Source organism: Scyliorhinus torazame, chromosome 9 (assembly GCF_047496885.1).
Source record: "Scyliorhinus torazame isolate Kashiwa2021f chromosome 9, sScyTor2.1, whole genome shotgun sequence".
Classification (NCBI taxonomy): Eukaryota; Metazoa; Chordata; class Chondrichthyes; order Carcharhiniformes; family Scyliorhinidae; genus Scyliorhinus; species Scyliorhinus torazame.
In genome coordinates, this window is record NC_092715.1 from 147,355,547 (window position 1) to 147,372,452 (window position 16,906).

Below are 16,906 nucleotides of genomic sequence, written 5' to 3' on the forward strand. Positions count from 1 at the left end.
ATGTGTTCTTTCTCATAATAGTAGTCAGGCTTAGTTAGATGTTAAATAACCTTAAATTGTTAAATAACCTTAAATTGTTACATTGATGAAATTAGCTCGCTAATGCATGGCCGTCAGCATGATTAGATTTGATCAATTATGGCATTCACAATATAGTCCTTTAGAGTTTCCTTTGCTGTTATTCTGATACACTAAAAATTCAGAAAATTTTGCATTCTTCCATTTAAAGAAAAATTGTTGTTGTTGACTAATTTACAAAACCTGCAATCAATGGACAAGCTTTTTTCTAACTAGTCTGTGAAATCTGATTCAACTCTCTGCGGCACGCATGGACAAGTGTAACTCAAACTAGCTAGTTTGAGTAACCAGTGAGTCAGTGGAATTCTTTAGCACAGATAGCTATAGAGGCTGTGTTATTAAGTATGTTGAAGGCTGAGATAGATATTTAATCAGTAGGGGAATCGAGCGTTGTGGGGATAGGCCGGAAATTGGACTTGAGAGTGAAATCAGATGAGTCATGATCTCATTGAATGGCAGATCAAACTCAACGTGCTGAGTAGCCTACTTCTGCTCTGACGTCTTATTGTGCGTGCATTTACCACTCTAAGTGTCGCACTATCTCTGCTTTATGGTTGACATAAAAAGCAGAATTATCTCTGAGACTCTCAGAATACATATTTATGATTCCTTCATCCATCATGTGTCAGGATCCAGACCTGCTAGAATTACAATAGAGTCAGTCTGTAAAGAGCTACACTTTCCCAAGGCCTATGTGATAGCAAAAAAGTTTTAAAAGGCTTTTGGAGTTTCAAATATTTCTGCTGTATTGATTTGGGTTAAAACTATTTTTGCTTGTGGGTGATGCTGGTTCAGTCTGCTCCAATATAAAGGTACAGAAATTGGAAGATTCCCATTTAGAATTGAAGTGACGTGGGGTAACAGATCGCAGGAGCATATTGCATTTCACTACTTAATGGCATAATATGAGCAAAACTAAATGCGTCCATCGTTAGATTGGAACCTTTGATTTGTTTCAAGCTCTCTACCTGTAAATCTCGTTGTGAAGATCATCTTATAGTTGTATGATCTTTTATCTATGATCTCACAAATTATATAGTTCAGCATCAGTGGATTAAACTTTCGACCCAAAACTGTCAGATTTCACAAGGTACATTGGGTAAAGGTATCGGGGTATGGAACGAAGGTACGTGGGTAAAGGTATCTGGGTATGGAACGAAGGTACGTGGAGTTAAGATACAGATCAGCTATGATCTAATTGAACTCTGGAGCAAGCTCAAAGGGCTGAATGTCCCAGTGCTATTCTTATGAGTTCAATGCTAATTACCCATCTCTTTAGAGACTTGTTTCATAACTATTTTAATTGTTGCTTAATTTTGATTGTGTCGGTTTACCAGTACTTCCCTTCCCTCTACCAACCAACCCAGGTTCCTGCTTTAGTAGGTTATAAGCAGTTACATGGTTATCACAATAGATTTTTTTTCAGGTTTTTACACATGTATGCATCTGACCCAATATAAATTCCCTTTTCCCCTTTGCTCTGCTCCTGAAGATAATGTCTTCCTAATGGATTAGAGTTCACTGGTATTCAAAGTGGCTATTATTTATATAGAAGTCTAAACAAGCTATTCAACCACGGGGTGAATGAGCTTAATCCTATTATCGCACTGTAGTTCTAGTAGGGGTCATTGGATAGCGATCATGAGTGGGAATGGTGGATGACTGAGGCCAATTGTAACATCCCTATTGTCTCTTCACCTCAGATCAAGTATCCACCAAGACTAGGAATCGAATCACTGAGCTTCCTTTCTTAACTATTGGGGGTAGAGGTTCAATAATTTTATATTGGAAACAAAACTTGCAGCTTTAAATCCAGAATTGATGCTCCTAATGAGGAAGTGGAAATTTCCATCAGCATTCTTGTTTACAGTCACTATTCAGTGCCCCATGTTGAAATGTGCAGTTATATATGTTAAGAACAAGGCTCAATTATGAATGGCCTTCCTCCACAGTTGATTAGTCTGGGGAAGTGGTGGGGTCGAGGCATTGTCACTGGACTAGTAAGCCAGAGACCCAGGGTAATGATCTGGGGAGCCAGGTTCAGATCCCACCACCACAGATGGTGAAATTTGAATTCAATAAACATATGGAATTAAAAGGCTAATGATGACCATGAAACGATTGTCGATTGTCATAAAACCCCATCTGGTTCACTAATGTCCTTTAGGGGAGGAAATCTGCCACCCTTACCTGGTCTGGCGTGCATGTGACTCCAGATCCACAGCAAGGTGATTGACTCTTAACTGCCCCCTCCAGGGCAATTCGGGATGAGCAATAAATGCCCGTCCAGCCTGTGGTGCCTACGTTCCATGAACAAATAAAAATAATATAATAATACTTGCTGTCCAGCCTCTCACACATAGTGTGGATTTTTGGGTAAAATATTACCCATGCTGAATAAGAGAGCATCTTCATGGAAGAAGACTGGGATCGGGAGTGATATGCTAAAAGTGCAGCCTGTTGAATTCAACAAGTGGTGGTGACAGTAGGACGACCAACAATGAACCAAACAAACTCTTAAGGACTTTGTGCTGGTCAGTGATGGATGTGATTGTGATGTATAAACCTAGCTGGACTGCATAATGTCTTTCTTTTTAATAAACTTTTTATTGAGGTATATTTGGTATAGAAACAACAACAAAATAAACAAGAGACATGAAACCATAAACATAGTGCAAAAACCGTTTACCTTTTATACAGGTCCCACCCTTATTCTAACCTAAACTACTACCCCCCCACCCCCCACCCCCTCTCTCTCTCTGCTGACGATTAATTTTCCGCAAGGAAGTCGCCGAATGGTTGCCACCTCCGGGTGAACCCTAACAGTGAATATCTCAAAGCGAACTTAATTTTCTCCATGCAGAGAAAGCTAGCCATGTCCGATTGCCAGGTCTCCGACTTCGGGGCTTTGGGTCCCTCCATGCCAATAGTATCCGTCTCTGGGCTACCAGGGAAGCAAAGGCCAGAACAACTGCCTCTTTCTCCTCCTGGATTCCCGGATCTTCCGACACCCCGAAATTCGCCCCCTCTGGACCCAGCGCCACCCTTGTTTTTAAAACCTTGGACATGACGTCCGCAAACCCCTGCCAAAATCCCTGAAGCCTTATTGGCATCTGCCAATAAACGATCCTCTATCTCACCTCCCAGCTCCTTCTCCCACTTACGCTTCAGCTCCTCGGTCTGCGTCTCCTCCGACCCCATAAGCTCCTTGTAGACGTCCGAGATGCTCCCCTCTCCTACCCACCCTCTGGAAGTTACCCTGTCCTGAATCCCCCTCAGATTTGGAGCGGGAAGGTTGCCACCTGTTTACAAAGGAAGTCCCGCACCTGCAAGTATCTGAAATCGTTTCCCCTCGCCAGCCCAAACATTTCCTCCAGCGCCCTCATACTCGGAAAGCTCCCCTCAATGAACACATCCCCCATCCTCTCAATCCCTGCTCTCCGCCATACCCTGAACCCCCCCATCCATACTCCCCGGGGCGACCGGTGGTTATCACAAATTGGGGGCCAGACCGATGCTCCCACATGCCACCTCCACTGGCCCCAAACTCTTAGGGCCGCCACCACCACGGAGCTGGTGGAGTACCGCGCTGGCGGCAGCGGCAGAGGCGCAGTTACCAACGCCCCCAGATTGGTGCCCTTACAAGAGGCCGCCTCCATATGCACCGATGCCGATCCCTCCCCCACCACCCACTTCCTGATCATGGCTATGTTAGCCGCCCAGTAATAATTTCTAAAATTTGGCAGCGCCAGCCTGCCCTCTCCCCGGCTCCGCTCGAGCATTACCTTCCTTACCCACGGGGTCTTGCCCACCCAGACGAAGCCCGTGATCACCCTGTTGACTCGCTTAAAAAAGGGCCGCGGAATAAAAATGGGGAGACATTGAAATACAAATAGGAACCTCGGGAGGACCGTCATTTTCACCGTTTGTACCCTCCTGGCCTGCGACAATGGGAGCGCGTCCCATCTCCGGAAATCGTCCTTCATTTGGTCCAATAGCCAGGCCAGATTCAATTTATGCAGCTGGTCCCATTCCCGCGCCGCTTGGATGCCGAGGTACCTAAAACTACCCCCTACTGACCTAAACGCCACCTCCCCCAGTCGCCCCTCCTGTCCCCTCGCCTGAACCATAAACATCTCACTCTTATCCATGTTTAGCTTATACCCCGAAAACCGGCTGAATTCCCCCAAAATCTTCATGATTTCCTCCATCCCCTCTACTGGGTCCGAAATGTACAGAAGCAGAAAATACGCATAGAGCGAAACCCTGTGCTCCAACACCCCCCCCCCCCCCCCCCCCCCCCCCGATATAGTAACCTGACCCAGTCAATAAAGCCCTGCCCAAATCCGAAACGTCCCAGTACCTCCCACAGATAGTCCCACTCTACCCGATCAAAAGTCTTTTCTACATCCATTGCAATCACTACCTCAACCTCCCTACCTTCCAGGGGCATCACGATCACATTTAACAGCCTTCTTACATTGGCCACCAACTGCCTACCCTTAACAAACCCCGTCTGGTCCTCCCCAATAACGTCCGGAACACTGTCCTCAATCTTGGAGGACAAGATTCTGGCCAGCAACTGGGCATCCACATTCAGCAGGGAGATCGGCCTGTAGGACCCACACAGCTCCGGGTTCTTGTCCCACTTAAGAATCAGTGAAATCATTGTCTGTGACATCGTCGGAGGCAACACCCCTCTTTCCCTTGCCTCATTGAACATCCTCAACAACACTGGCCCCAGTATCGCCGAGAACTTTTTATAGAACTCCACTGGGTACCCGTCCAGACCCAGGGCCTTACCCACCTGCATGGCCTTCAAGCCCTCCACTAACTCTTCCAGCCCAATTGGGGCCCCCAGCCCTTCTACCCGCTCTCCGTCCACGGTTGGGAAATTCAGCCCCTCCAAGAAGCACCTCATCCCCTCCAGCTCCGTAGGGAGTTCCGACCTGTACAGCCTGCTGTAAAAATCTCTAAACGCCTTATTCACCCATACCGAATAACCAACCAGGTTCCCCTCACCGTCCTTTACTTTCCCTATCTCCCTAGCTGCCTCCCTCTTCCTAAGCTGCTGTGTAAGCATTCTGCTGGCCTTCTCCCCATGTTCATAAATCGCCCCCCTCGCCTTTCTCAGCTGCTCCACCACCCTCCCTGTGGTCAGCAAGCTAAACTCCGCGTGCAGATTCCGCCGTTCCCTCAGGAGCCCTATCTCTGGGGTCTCCGCATACCTCCTGTCGATCTGTAATATCTCCTTTACAGTCTGTCCGTCTCTGCCCTGTCAACCTTCTCCCTATGAGCCCGGATGGAGATCAGCTCCCCCCTTACCACCGGCTTCAGTGCTTCCCAAACCACCGCTGCCGAAGTTTCCCCCGTGTCATTGACCTGCAGGTAGTTCTGAATGCATTTCCTCAGCCGCTCGCACACCCCTTCATCCGGCAAAAGTCCCACATCTAACCTCCAGTGCGGGCGCTGATTACTGTCTTTACTAACCTGCAGGTCAACCCAGTACGGTGCATGGTCTGAGACTGTGACCGTCGAATACCCCATGTCCACCACCCCTGCCAGTAAGGGCAACATAAAGAAATCAATCCAGGAGTACACTTTATGCACATGTGAGTAGAAGGAGAACTCCTTCGCTCTCGGCTGCCCAAACCTCCATGGATCCACCCTCCCATCAGCTCCATGAACCCTCTTAGTTCCTTTGCCATTGCTGGCACCCTGCCCGTTTTCGAGCTTGACCGCTCTAAGCCCAGGTCCATAACTGTATTGAAGTCCCCTCCCATGACCAAACTGCGAGTCCAGGTCCAGTATCTTCCTCAGCATCCTCTTTATAAACTCCACCCCATCCCAATTTGGCGCATATACATTCACTAACACCACCTGCACTCCCTCCAGTTTCCCACTGACCATAATATACCGACCTCCCACGTCCGAGACTATTCTACCCGCCACAAACACCACCCACTTATTGATCAGGATCGCGACCCCTCTAGTCTTTGAATCTAGTCCCGAATGAAACACCAGGCTGACTCAGCCTTTCCTCAGTCTAACCTGGTCCGTTACCTGAAGGTGCGTCTCCTGCAACATCACGTCAGCGTTCAATCCCCTAAGATACACAAACACACGTGACCTTTTGACCACCCATTTAACCCTCGAACATTCCAGGTGATTAGCCTAGTTGGGGGGCTCATTGCCCCCCCCCCCCCCCCTCCGCCGATCAGTCATCCCCTTTTTTAGGCCCACCACCAGCCCGTGATCCGCGCCTCCACCGGTCCATCCCCAGGCAGCCCCCGACCTCCTCTCTGTCCCTTAGCCCAAGTCCCTCCCTCGCCAGCAGAACATTCACCCCCCCCCCCCCCCTCCTAGCAACAACACCCTGTAACCCAATCCCTTTCCTCAACTAAACATATGCACCCCACCCACTGTGCTTCTGAGAGCTAGCTCACCCAACAAGCTTGGTGGCCCCATCTCCGGCGCCAGCTAGTCTCCCACCTTTTGTGTCGTCGTCCCCGCTCATGCAAACAAACTCCAACATCAAACAATCCCCACACAATGCCCAACCGAAAAACACCAAGATCAAAATAGCACGCACCCATCCCCCAACAGTGCAAATGAAAACCTAAACTCACCCAGCTCTACTACTGGTTCCAAGTAAAACGAGAAGCTTTTTACAAAAACAAAGAAGCAAAACAGAGAAAACAGAAACACGAACGTTGCAGCCAAGTTCAAAAGTTCTCAGTCCTTCATCAGCCCTTTCTTTCTTGCAAAGTCCAACGCGTCCTCAGGCGACTCAAAGTAAAAGTGCTGATCCTCATGCATGACCCGGGGACGGGCTGGGTATAACAGTTCAAACTTCACCTTTTTCTTGAAAAGGATCACCCTGATCTGATTGGAGCCTGCTCTCCTCCTGGCCACCTCCACGTTCAGGTTTTGGTAAACCCGCAGGATGCTGTTGTCCCACTTACAGCTCCGTGTCTGCTTGGCTCACTGCAGAATACGCTCCTTATCCGAGAACCTGTGGAATCTCACCACCATAGCCCTCGGGGGATCTCCCATTCGCGGCTTCTTCGCAGGTGCTCCGTGAGCCCTATCCACCTCCAAGGCCTGGAGAATGCCCCATCCCCCAGCAGCATGTCAAACATGCCTGCGACGTATGCCCCAGCGTCCGTTCCTTCGGACCCCTCCGGGAGCCCAACAATTCTTAGGTTCTGCCGGCGGAACCTACTCTCTAGATCCTCCCCACCTTCTCCAGAAGCTTCTTTTGCTGGTCCCTCAGCATCCCCATCTCCAACTCCACCGCGGTCTGATGCTCCTCCTGCTCAGCCAGCACCTTCTCCATCTTCTGGATCGCCCGATCCTGGGCGTCCAATCTGAGCTCCAGCCGCTCAATCAACGCTTTTATCGTGTCCAAGCAGTGCCGTTTCTGCGTAGCAAATCCTTCCTGGATGACTTGCATCAGATGCTCCATAACTGCTGGGTCAACACGCCAGAGATTCGCCCCTCCGCCATGCTATCCCCTGTTGCAACTACAGCCCAAGTCTTCTCTGTCCTCTTATTTCTACCTTTACGAACACTTCTAGTCCTTTTCTCCATGCACCGAAGTGGAAATTTAGTAGAGAATTGCCACTGACATCCGTTCTAAAATTCAAGCCCGTTAAAAGATCGGGGGAAAAGGTCCAAAAGTCCGACCAGAGCGGGAGCCACCAAATGTGCAACTTACTCCTTCATAGCCGCCACAGGAAGTCCTGCATAATGTCTTTCAATGAACACAAAACAATAAAATTCCATTCAGAAAGCTTTCCTTATTAATCAAGAGCCTAGCCCTTTTTAAGAGGACTTTAACATGGTAATGATTAATTGATAATAGCCAGCAGCAACATCATTGAGACCAATTGTGGACCATTTTCTCCTCAAAGTTGAAGCATCTTATGCAGTCAATTAAGTTTGCGATTTTAAAAAGTAGTAATTGGAGGAATGGGAGGAGAAAGAGGCCAAATGCTGGCATAGCTAGCGATGTTGACACCCTGTGAAAGAATATGAAAAGATTATTGATGTTCCTGAAGTTGTTTTGTGAATGTCATTGTAAAGTCGGCGCGTATTCAAATTTAGTTTGGTTTCCACTGGATTTGAATAGTTTGCTTTTAAAAGTTGTGCTGAATTCTGAAATGTATATATTTAAAATCCAGTTGTCTCTTCCTTCAGCCCTTACCTGAATTGGAGGGACGTGCAGCATATTATTGTAAGGACATCACGCTCCGGACATCTGAATGCTCCAGACTGGAAAACCAATGCTGCTGGATACAGAGGTACAATTTGTAAAAATAAAAGGCTGAATTTTCTTTCCTTAAGAACTTTCTTTGACTAAAATAAATCATGCTTTTTTATCTAAAATGCTGTTTCTTGAACCTTAGGATATTAATGTCAGGCAACTAATCTAGATGTGTTGTGTGGGAAACCCTCCATAATTTCTGATAGCTGAATAAAAGTTTACATGTTTATCTTGTGAAATTATGTAAATTAGAATGATTTAATTGATGTCGCATAACTAAATTGAATCTTAAACTATTTTTAAATTTAGTACCTTTTTTCCAAACAAATAATTTGTTGTGTTGACATGCAAGAACACAAGAAATAGGAACAGGATTAGACTACATAGCCCATCCAGCCTGCTCTGCCATTGAATACAATCATGGCTGATCTTGGGCTTCTGCTCTATTACACATCCTGCACCCTCGATACAATTTGCTGCATTACATAACTGAGTTTAGTGGCAGCTGCAATTTACTCAATCTGTCTGTATAGAGCTGCACGCATAGATTTTTAGTTCACTGTACAAGGTAAAGTTGCATTCCGAGTACTGAAACAACACTGAATTATTTGTTTGATTAATTAATTGCCAACTGAAGTTCTTTTGGTGTGAGTTCTGCCTACCAGCAGTTATTGCAACTTTGAAACGGGATAGCTGATGAGCAGTTGCAACAAAATGATCTCTAAATCAAATATTTGGCCAAGTTTGTTGATCAGATTTGAGTGCCAGTTAAAGAAAAGTATTTTTAGATTTTGTTCCTATCGACATCCAGCATTCCCAGGCAACATTCAAGAAACAATGTGCTAACTCTATACCTGAATTCAAATAGCCTCCTCACACCTACCTCCCTGGTGGTCTTTCCAGATGAAACATCATGCAATATTCAATGAATTAGGTCCAGGGCTGCAGTTGAATTAATGCTCATTCGAAACTAGTTTGGGATCCATTCAGTGCCAGTTCCAACTAGCATATTGCAGCAATCAGGTCTTCAGAATATATCACTGAGCATATTCAATGAACACTAACTCTTGGTTAAGGACTAATTCCTAGTCCCTATTAAATCCATCACTCTCCCTTTTACCCTTACAGAATCTGTAGTATGTCCTTAAACTCACACAGACTTGATTGGATAAGGTGAACAATTTGGCCATTCTCTACCATATCTGGTTGGTACGCATAATGCATTATTGCACCCAGCTCTCCTTTTGCCAATACTGCACAATATTCCAGGATGTTCCTGGACTGCAAAGATTACCCCCAGTTATTTTTCTGTGCTGTAGACAATCCCCTGAAACCCCTTTCCTGTTTCCCCCCCCACTCTTACCATGAACAAAAATGTGAGGAACTTGTGGATTACTTTGTACTCTAAGATTGCAATCAACTAATCAATTGATTCTGCCTCTTTGCTCTCAGTCTCTTGTCCACTGGGTCAAACAGCCTATAATATAAGGTCCCCTCCTGCTCTAGCCCTGAGCTCATCATTTTCATTTTCCAGCTACTTTCCTATCTACTACCCCCCCCACTTTCCATAAAACTTATCTCCTGTTGCCTCAACTCTATTCCCAATAAAATACTGACTACCCACTTTATTTTCCTGGCTCTTTTGAGCTGACATTAATAGTTCACTCTGCTTAGATACTGTGCCACTCTCGTTCTCATCTACCATCATCACTGACCACCTTGCTAACTACTGAACATGCTGACACCTCCCAAGTCCATGCCCATGTTTTCTGAAACTCCATGTTTGAATCCACCAATCAGGTTTCTGCAACAGCACTGAATGGACTGTAACTCGAGTCTCAAATTATACCCCATGTGACTGTAGCAAAGCAAAACTATCCTTTTCGACCTGTCTGCAGATGTGATGAGGTCGTTCACACAACACCACCTTTTTTTTTTTTTTAATTGTTTTTTAAATTATTTTTTTAAAATTTAGGGTGCCCAATTATTTTTTTCCAATTAAGGGGCAATTTAGCGTGGCCAATCCACCGACCCTGCACATCTTTCGGTTGTGAAGGTGAGACCCATGCAGACACCGGGAGAATGTGCAAATTTCACATGGACAGTGACCCAGGGGCGGGATTGAATCCGGGTCCTCAGCGCTGTGAGGCAGCAGTGCTGACCACTGTGCCACCATGCCGCCCCCACACCATCCTCCTCTAATGTGTCTCTAACCAGCAATTAGTTGAGTGGAACTGTTCTCTGCTGGTTCCATTCTTACCTGTGCAATCGTAACCATAGAATTATTTTCCCACGTGGTTACCTCTGGTGTCTCCAAGCATCCCTCCTAAGTCTTATCTAAGTGTTACCCTTCAATGACTTCATTCAACAACAGTGTCAGTTTCACATGCAGACTGAGGACATGGAGCTCTCCTTCAGCAGTGCTATATTTGAAAGGTTCCACACTGAGGACCCGGGTTCGATCGCGGCCCCAGGTCACTGTGTGAAGTTTACATATTCTCCCTGTGTTTGCATGGGGCTCACCACCACAACCCAAAGATGTGCAGGTTAGGTCGATTGTCCATGCTAAATTACCCCTTAATTAGAAAAAAATAATTGGGTACTAACAAAAAAATTTAAAAAAATAAAAGGCTCCCAACATCGCTGATCCACTGTTGAAGAAAGATGGGCCTCCTGAAGAAAGAAAATTGACCTCCAGGAACCAAGGCTGTGAGTTGGACCTCCTTGAAGACGATGAAGCTGGAATATCCACCTGATGCTCCACCTACCTACTGCTTTGATGTTCTTGGGTTGCTGGTAGCCGCCATCTCGATCTCCAGAGGGAGCCCCAGGCCTCCTCCAGTTAAGTCCAAACCTCTGCACACGACGTTGGTCCAGACACGTTCTTGACCATCGTGTTTTCCCACTGGCGTTGGCGAGAATCATGTGTGTAAGGCCTTCATTTGCATTCCATTAGCGGGATGGCAATCATTTTGACACCGGCTGCCAGCGGGATTCCCGATCCACCATGGCAGACAGCAACAGAAAATCCTGCTGTAATTTCACACGAGAGGTAATCGATTGTGGGCCTCCTGACAACTTCTGCCCCCCCCCCCCCCACCCACTGGTGGTATCATGGGAGAATTCTGCCCATTGTTTTTGGTTCCCCAACATAAACTCCATTGCCTAGCCATCAACTCCATTCCTATCCCTAGTAACTGGGTTTGAATTGGACTGTTTGCAATCTTGGTATCATATTTGACCCCAAGGTGAGCTTCTGCCCATGTAGTGCATTGTCATTAGTACAGCCTTATTTAATCTCCATCCCATTGCCTGACTCCATCCCTGCCTCAGAGCAACATCATCTCATCCATGCCTTTGTTACCTTGAAAGTTGGCTATTCTCCTCTGCCTGTCTTTCTTTGCACCTTTTTGACATTTCTTGATGCCTTCTTCTTTGACTAAGTTTTTGTCCACCTTATCTAATATTTCTATGGTTCAGTGTTGAATTTATTTTCAGCACGGGCAGCACGGTAGCATTGTGGATAGCACAATTGCTTCACAGCTCCAGGTTCCCAGGTTCGATTCCCGGCTTGGGTCACTGTCTGTGCGGAGTCTGCATGGTCTCCCCGTGTGTGCGTGGGTTTCCTCCGAGTGCTCCGCTTTCCTTCCACAGTCCAAAGATGTGCAGGTTAGGTGGATTGGCCATGATAAATTGCCCTTAGTGTCCAAAATTGCCCTTCGTGTTGGGTAGGGTTATTGGGTTATGGGGATAGGGTGGAGGTGTGGGCTTGGGTAGGGTGCTCTTTCCAAGAGCCAGCACACCCACTATGAGCCGAATGGCCTCCTTCTGCACTGTAAATTCTATGATTTTTACTATGATTATAATGCTCCTGTGAAGTACATTGGGTGGTTTTACTTCGTTGAAGGAGCTATGTGAACATGAGTTGTTTTATTTTGTGTCCAATAACGAATTGCATCATTCCGCATCTTCAGGAAAATAGACTGATGCGTCTTGTGAGCCAAACTGATCTGATGAGAGTTGCCCTGTCGGTATCTCATTGACAGCATAAAACTGGCAGGCACGTTTTTATTCTTGCAGTACTCTTAAATGTGCTAGCACCGCTGCTTTTGGCTGTGCTTCCTATGTGGACAGGTTCATTTGTGAAGCAAGGGTTGACTGTCAACTGGCTGCATACTTCCAGTTTACAAGCTGTTGCAATATTGTTTGGATTTGTGAGGCAGAATGGTGTCATAACTAGTGTTTCCTGAAATAGAAGGAATGATGTCAGACCCAAACAGTACATCTGTAAGGAACGGCCTTGGTCTCCTGGTAGCTTTGAAATTTCCTACTAAGTAGTTATTTTCTTGTCTGAAAATGAAGGCCTGTTTGTGCGTATGTCCAGCTGGAAGCCAAACGCTTGCATGTGGGACCTTTTGATGTTTATTTCTTTCAGACAGCCAAGCATCAGCTGTCTGGGAAGTCTTCCCCATGGCAACCATAGTTCCTGACGTGATATGTTTAGTCTCGACTGATGGTATTTCATGTGAGAAAAATACCTTAGACATGCCATGTATGATTTGCAGTAAATGCTGTTGCTGGTGTATTATTAATCTTGACGTGCATTTGAATTACTAATTTGCTCAAGTTTTCAATTGACTTGTCTAAGCTTTTTAAATTGGAAAAGTATTATTTTTTTAACTCTTAAAGCACTGAAATTTATTTTTCTCCACCCAAAAATTGTACTCAATGATCAAGTCAATAGTAACACTGTATTTTTTAAATCTTTATCATACAGGGACCTCCTTTTAACACACATTGATTACAATTATTGCACTTGAGCCATCAGACTTTCAGCCCTAAATTTTCATCTTTACTTCCTCTTGAAGGTGTTGAATTGTTCCAGATGTGTGAGCATTCCCCTCATCTCGTGTGTTCTACCGCTCACCAAAGTAACATTCCAAATTTCACACTGACGTATCTTTACAGTATTTTTAACAGCAATTCTTCATGCTTTTACCTTTTATTGTTTAACTCTTGGTAGTTTCTTCAACTGCGCAGGATAGAGTTGAACCTTATTTTATTCCTTCAAGGTGTCTGCGTGCTGGAATTTTCTAGCAGGGATTGTTGGATGTCAATTGGGAGTGAAATCTTTGGATTTTTTTCTTTGCTTTCCTCTAATCCAAGAGTACTAATTGTAGTGCTATAGTATTTAACCCATTGGAAAAAATAGACTCCCCTCAAAATTTTATTTATCAAATCTTTTCCACCTGCACAGTATGTAAAAATCGTTAGTAAATGAAAGTTTGTTAGTTGTGCATCGCCTCTGAAGCATGTGCTGAAAATAACAGCTTAAAAGTAACTTTTAATAACTCACAATGGTCTTAATCGCTGTTCTAATTAAACATAATTTTCTAATTCTGATTTGATTTATATTGGGGAGGGAAGTAAAAAAAATAAAGAGAGATAAAGGGCAGGTGTTGAGTTCATGTCTGTAGCCCTCTCTTCTTCCTGTTCCTGCAGAGTCAGCCAATTAACAAGTCATCTGCAGAAGCCTTTTCTAATTATAGAGGGCAAGTGGGTTGTGAAGAAGATTGTGGGCAGCAAACAGCCCTACTAGGAGATGTGGTGCTGCCCACAAGGGCACCTCAAGATGGAGGTGCCTCTGAGGATTTCTATAATTTTTAAAAGCATAGCTCCTAGGCTGCTTCCAGAGAGCTAGTGGGCTCCACACATGCTGAGGGCACTCCGGCATTAGGAAATTCCTGGTATCATTGGTAAATGGTCCCTAATTAGGCTATTAAGTGGCATAATTGTAAGTGTCTGCCTCATTGGAGCCAGCTGCTGACTTTCTTCCCTTCACACATCTGGGATGTTTCTCGCAGAGATTGGAATGCATCAAAGAGCATTCTCTATTTGCCACCTCATCACCTCAAGGCTTTTTAAAGTGATTCGTAGTGTTAGGATTGGATTTGTTTATTGTCACGTGTACCGAGGTACAGTGAAAAGTATTGTTCTGTGTACAGTCCAGGCAGATTGTTCCATACATGAAAAAAAATAGGGCATACATAAATGCACAATGTAAATACATAGACACAGGCATCAGGTGAAGCATACAGGCGTGCAGTACTACTCAGTATAGAAGATGTGTGAAGAGATCAGATCAATCCATAAGAGGGTGATTTAGGAGCCTGTTAACAGCGGGGAAGAAGCTGTTTTTCAATCTGTTAGTGCGTGTTCTCAGACTTTTGTATCTCCTACCTGATGGAAGAAGTTGGAAGAGTGAATAAGCTGGGTGTCTTTGAGTATGCTGCCCGCTTTCCCAAGGCAGCGGGAGGTGTAGATGGGGGGCAATGGATGGGAGGCGGGTTCGTGAGATGGACTGGGCTGTGTTCATGAATCTCTGTAGTTTTTTACGGTCTTGGGCTGAACAGTTGCCAAGCGAGGCTAAGATGCTTTCGATGGTGCATCAGTAAAAGTTGATAAGAGTCAATGTGGACATGCTGAATTTCCTTAGTTTCCTGAGAAAGTATAGGCGCTGTTGTGCTTTCTTGATCATAGCGTCGATGTGGGTGGACCAGGACAGATTGTTGGTGATGTGCACCCCTAGGAATTTGGAGTTGTCAACCATCCCCAACTCGGCACCATTGGTGTGTGCGATATTTCACTTCCTGAAGTCAATGACCAGCTCTTTAGTTTTGCTGACATTGAGGGAGATTGTTGTTGTCTTTTTGTTGCTGGTCTGTTCGAGCCCTGTCCTGCCCTGCCAGCATGATAGTGTGGGCCACACCTGCAGATGTCTTTTGCACCATGTACTGGATTATCTGGCGAGAAAAGCTGGTTGTGTAGCCGGTGAGCTGCATACCATTTTTCTCGCCTCAGCCAAATGAAAAATTTCAGCAAAACTGAGAAATTCCGTCCGTAATTAATAGTGTAATGCTGTAGTGATGTCTCATTTAGACAGAACTTGGGATATCACTAAGTGAACCTGCAGAACTGGAACAACTACTGGGAGGCAGCAGGTTCCCAAAGGATCCCTTTGTTGAGATGCTACTTGAGCACCTCTGTTAGCAAATGGAATATATATGAGTTCTATGAGAGGAACCTTGAAATGATGAGTATTTTAAGTTTGTAGATTGGTTATATTGGAACAGGTGTACTGCATAAGTTAATGAAACCTGTTTGTTGGTTGGAAGGGTGGAATGCGAAATCGATCTTGTGTAACTGATGTTGTGTAATGTTGCCAGCATGCAAGAAAGAGACCAGGGCCAACTCCCACCTTCAGACCACTGTTGAATTCCCAACAATCTCGCTGATGAGATGTGAATTTCACCTTGCCCGTGGTCACAGGTTGTTGTCAGAATTTATTATGATCGGGGATAAAAAGTAAATCTACTCCTCCAGATTCAAAGATCACCAGTATCGCTGATTAAATTGGATATAATCTGAACTATCTTTTTAATAACATTAGAATTGAGTTGTAGTAAAGTGGCGATGCAGATGGGCACCCTGGAATATAAGATTTGTTTGTTATTACAATTAAACAAAGTGAATAAGATTTACCTGAATCTGCTGGCAAACAAGTCAGTTTAAGGATTATACATTTTAGTGGCACCCGCATTACCTAGGAGAAGAACTGGAATAAAATAGTGGTAGACATGCACCACTGGTAAGCGATTTACCATGATCAGGGTGAAGTGTGGAGAGTTTATTTTTCTCCAGTTCAAAGGGAATTACTGACTTGAATGTCCATGTTAACAGTGAGCCACCTGTATGGATTTGGATTAATGGATGCAGAAGCCATGGTAAAGGAAGCAGAACGTTGGAAATCCGTCCCAACCCAGCACATTTGCGTGGAGAACCCAGACAAACAAAGCAGGTACCAAATATGTGCGAACAAAAGATATGGGGCACATGATTGGCCAGTGCATTTCAAAGCTCTATTTTGTTGCAGTAACCTAATTTAAGTAACTATTTTGCTTGTTAGATCTTAAATTTTATACTTTCAACCTAAGCTTCCTTTTTCAATAACATGCTGAGTTAACTTGTAATATGAAAGAGAGAAAATCATGGTTGATTACTTTACACAAATTTGTTTTGACTCTGCTGGGTTATTAATATGACAGGTGGGTTGTTGTAGCTGAGTTATGTAAAGCAACTAGACCCATTTTGACTGAATTGAAATATTAGTAGACATTTAAAAATATTCTATTATTTTGAAATAGAAAAAATACAGACTGAGCATGAAGAATGATGCGAGTTAGTCAATGGGTTTGAAATCAAAGATTCTATAAAATAAAAGAACAAAGAACGGTACAGCACAGGAACAGGCCCTACGGCCCTCCAAGCCAAAAAGTGGGAAACCAATTGGCGTTAAATCCCATTGCAATTCTCCTAATGGTGGGTCTGTCTTCTGCTGGTTGGTGGAGTGAACACCATTTACATCTCCTGAATGCTCACTAAAACAGCTGCCTGCCAGCATCCCATCAGGCCTTCCAATCATGTGTCACACCAGTGACAAATTGCATTGGTCTAAAATCCAATTGCTATAGAGTAGTGTGCACAAGATGGTCCTCAGTT

The 16,906-nt window shown here is 44.9% G+C and overlaps 1 protein-coding gene across 4 annotated transcripts in view; it reads left to right on the forward strand.

Annotated features, from left to right (window-relative positions):
• The window catches only part of pcsk5b (proprotein convertase subtilisin/kexin type 5b), a 602,404-nt gene that overhangs the window by 272,852 nt on the left and 312,646 nt on the right, over positions 1-16,906 (forward strand). For all 4 annotated transcript variants that reach the window (XM_072516608.1, XM_072516609.1, XM_072516611.1 and 1 more), the window contains exons 10-11: positions 8,281-8,384; positions 16,088-16,205. In XM_072516608.1, coding sequence (XP_072372709.1) covers positions 8,281-8,384; positions 16,088-16,205 — 222 coding nt within the window. The remainder of the gene's footprint in view (positions 1-8,280; positions 8,385-16,087; positions 16,206-16,906) is intronic.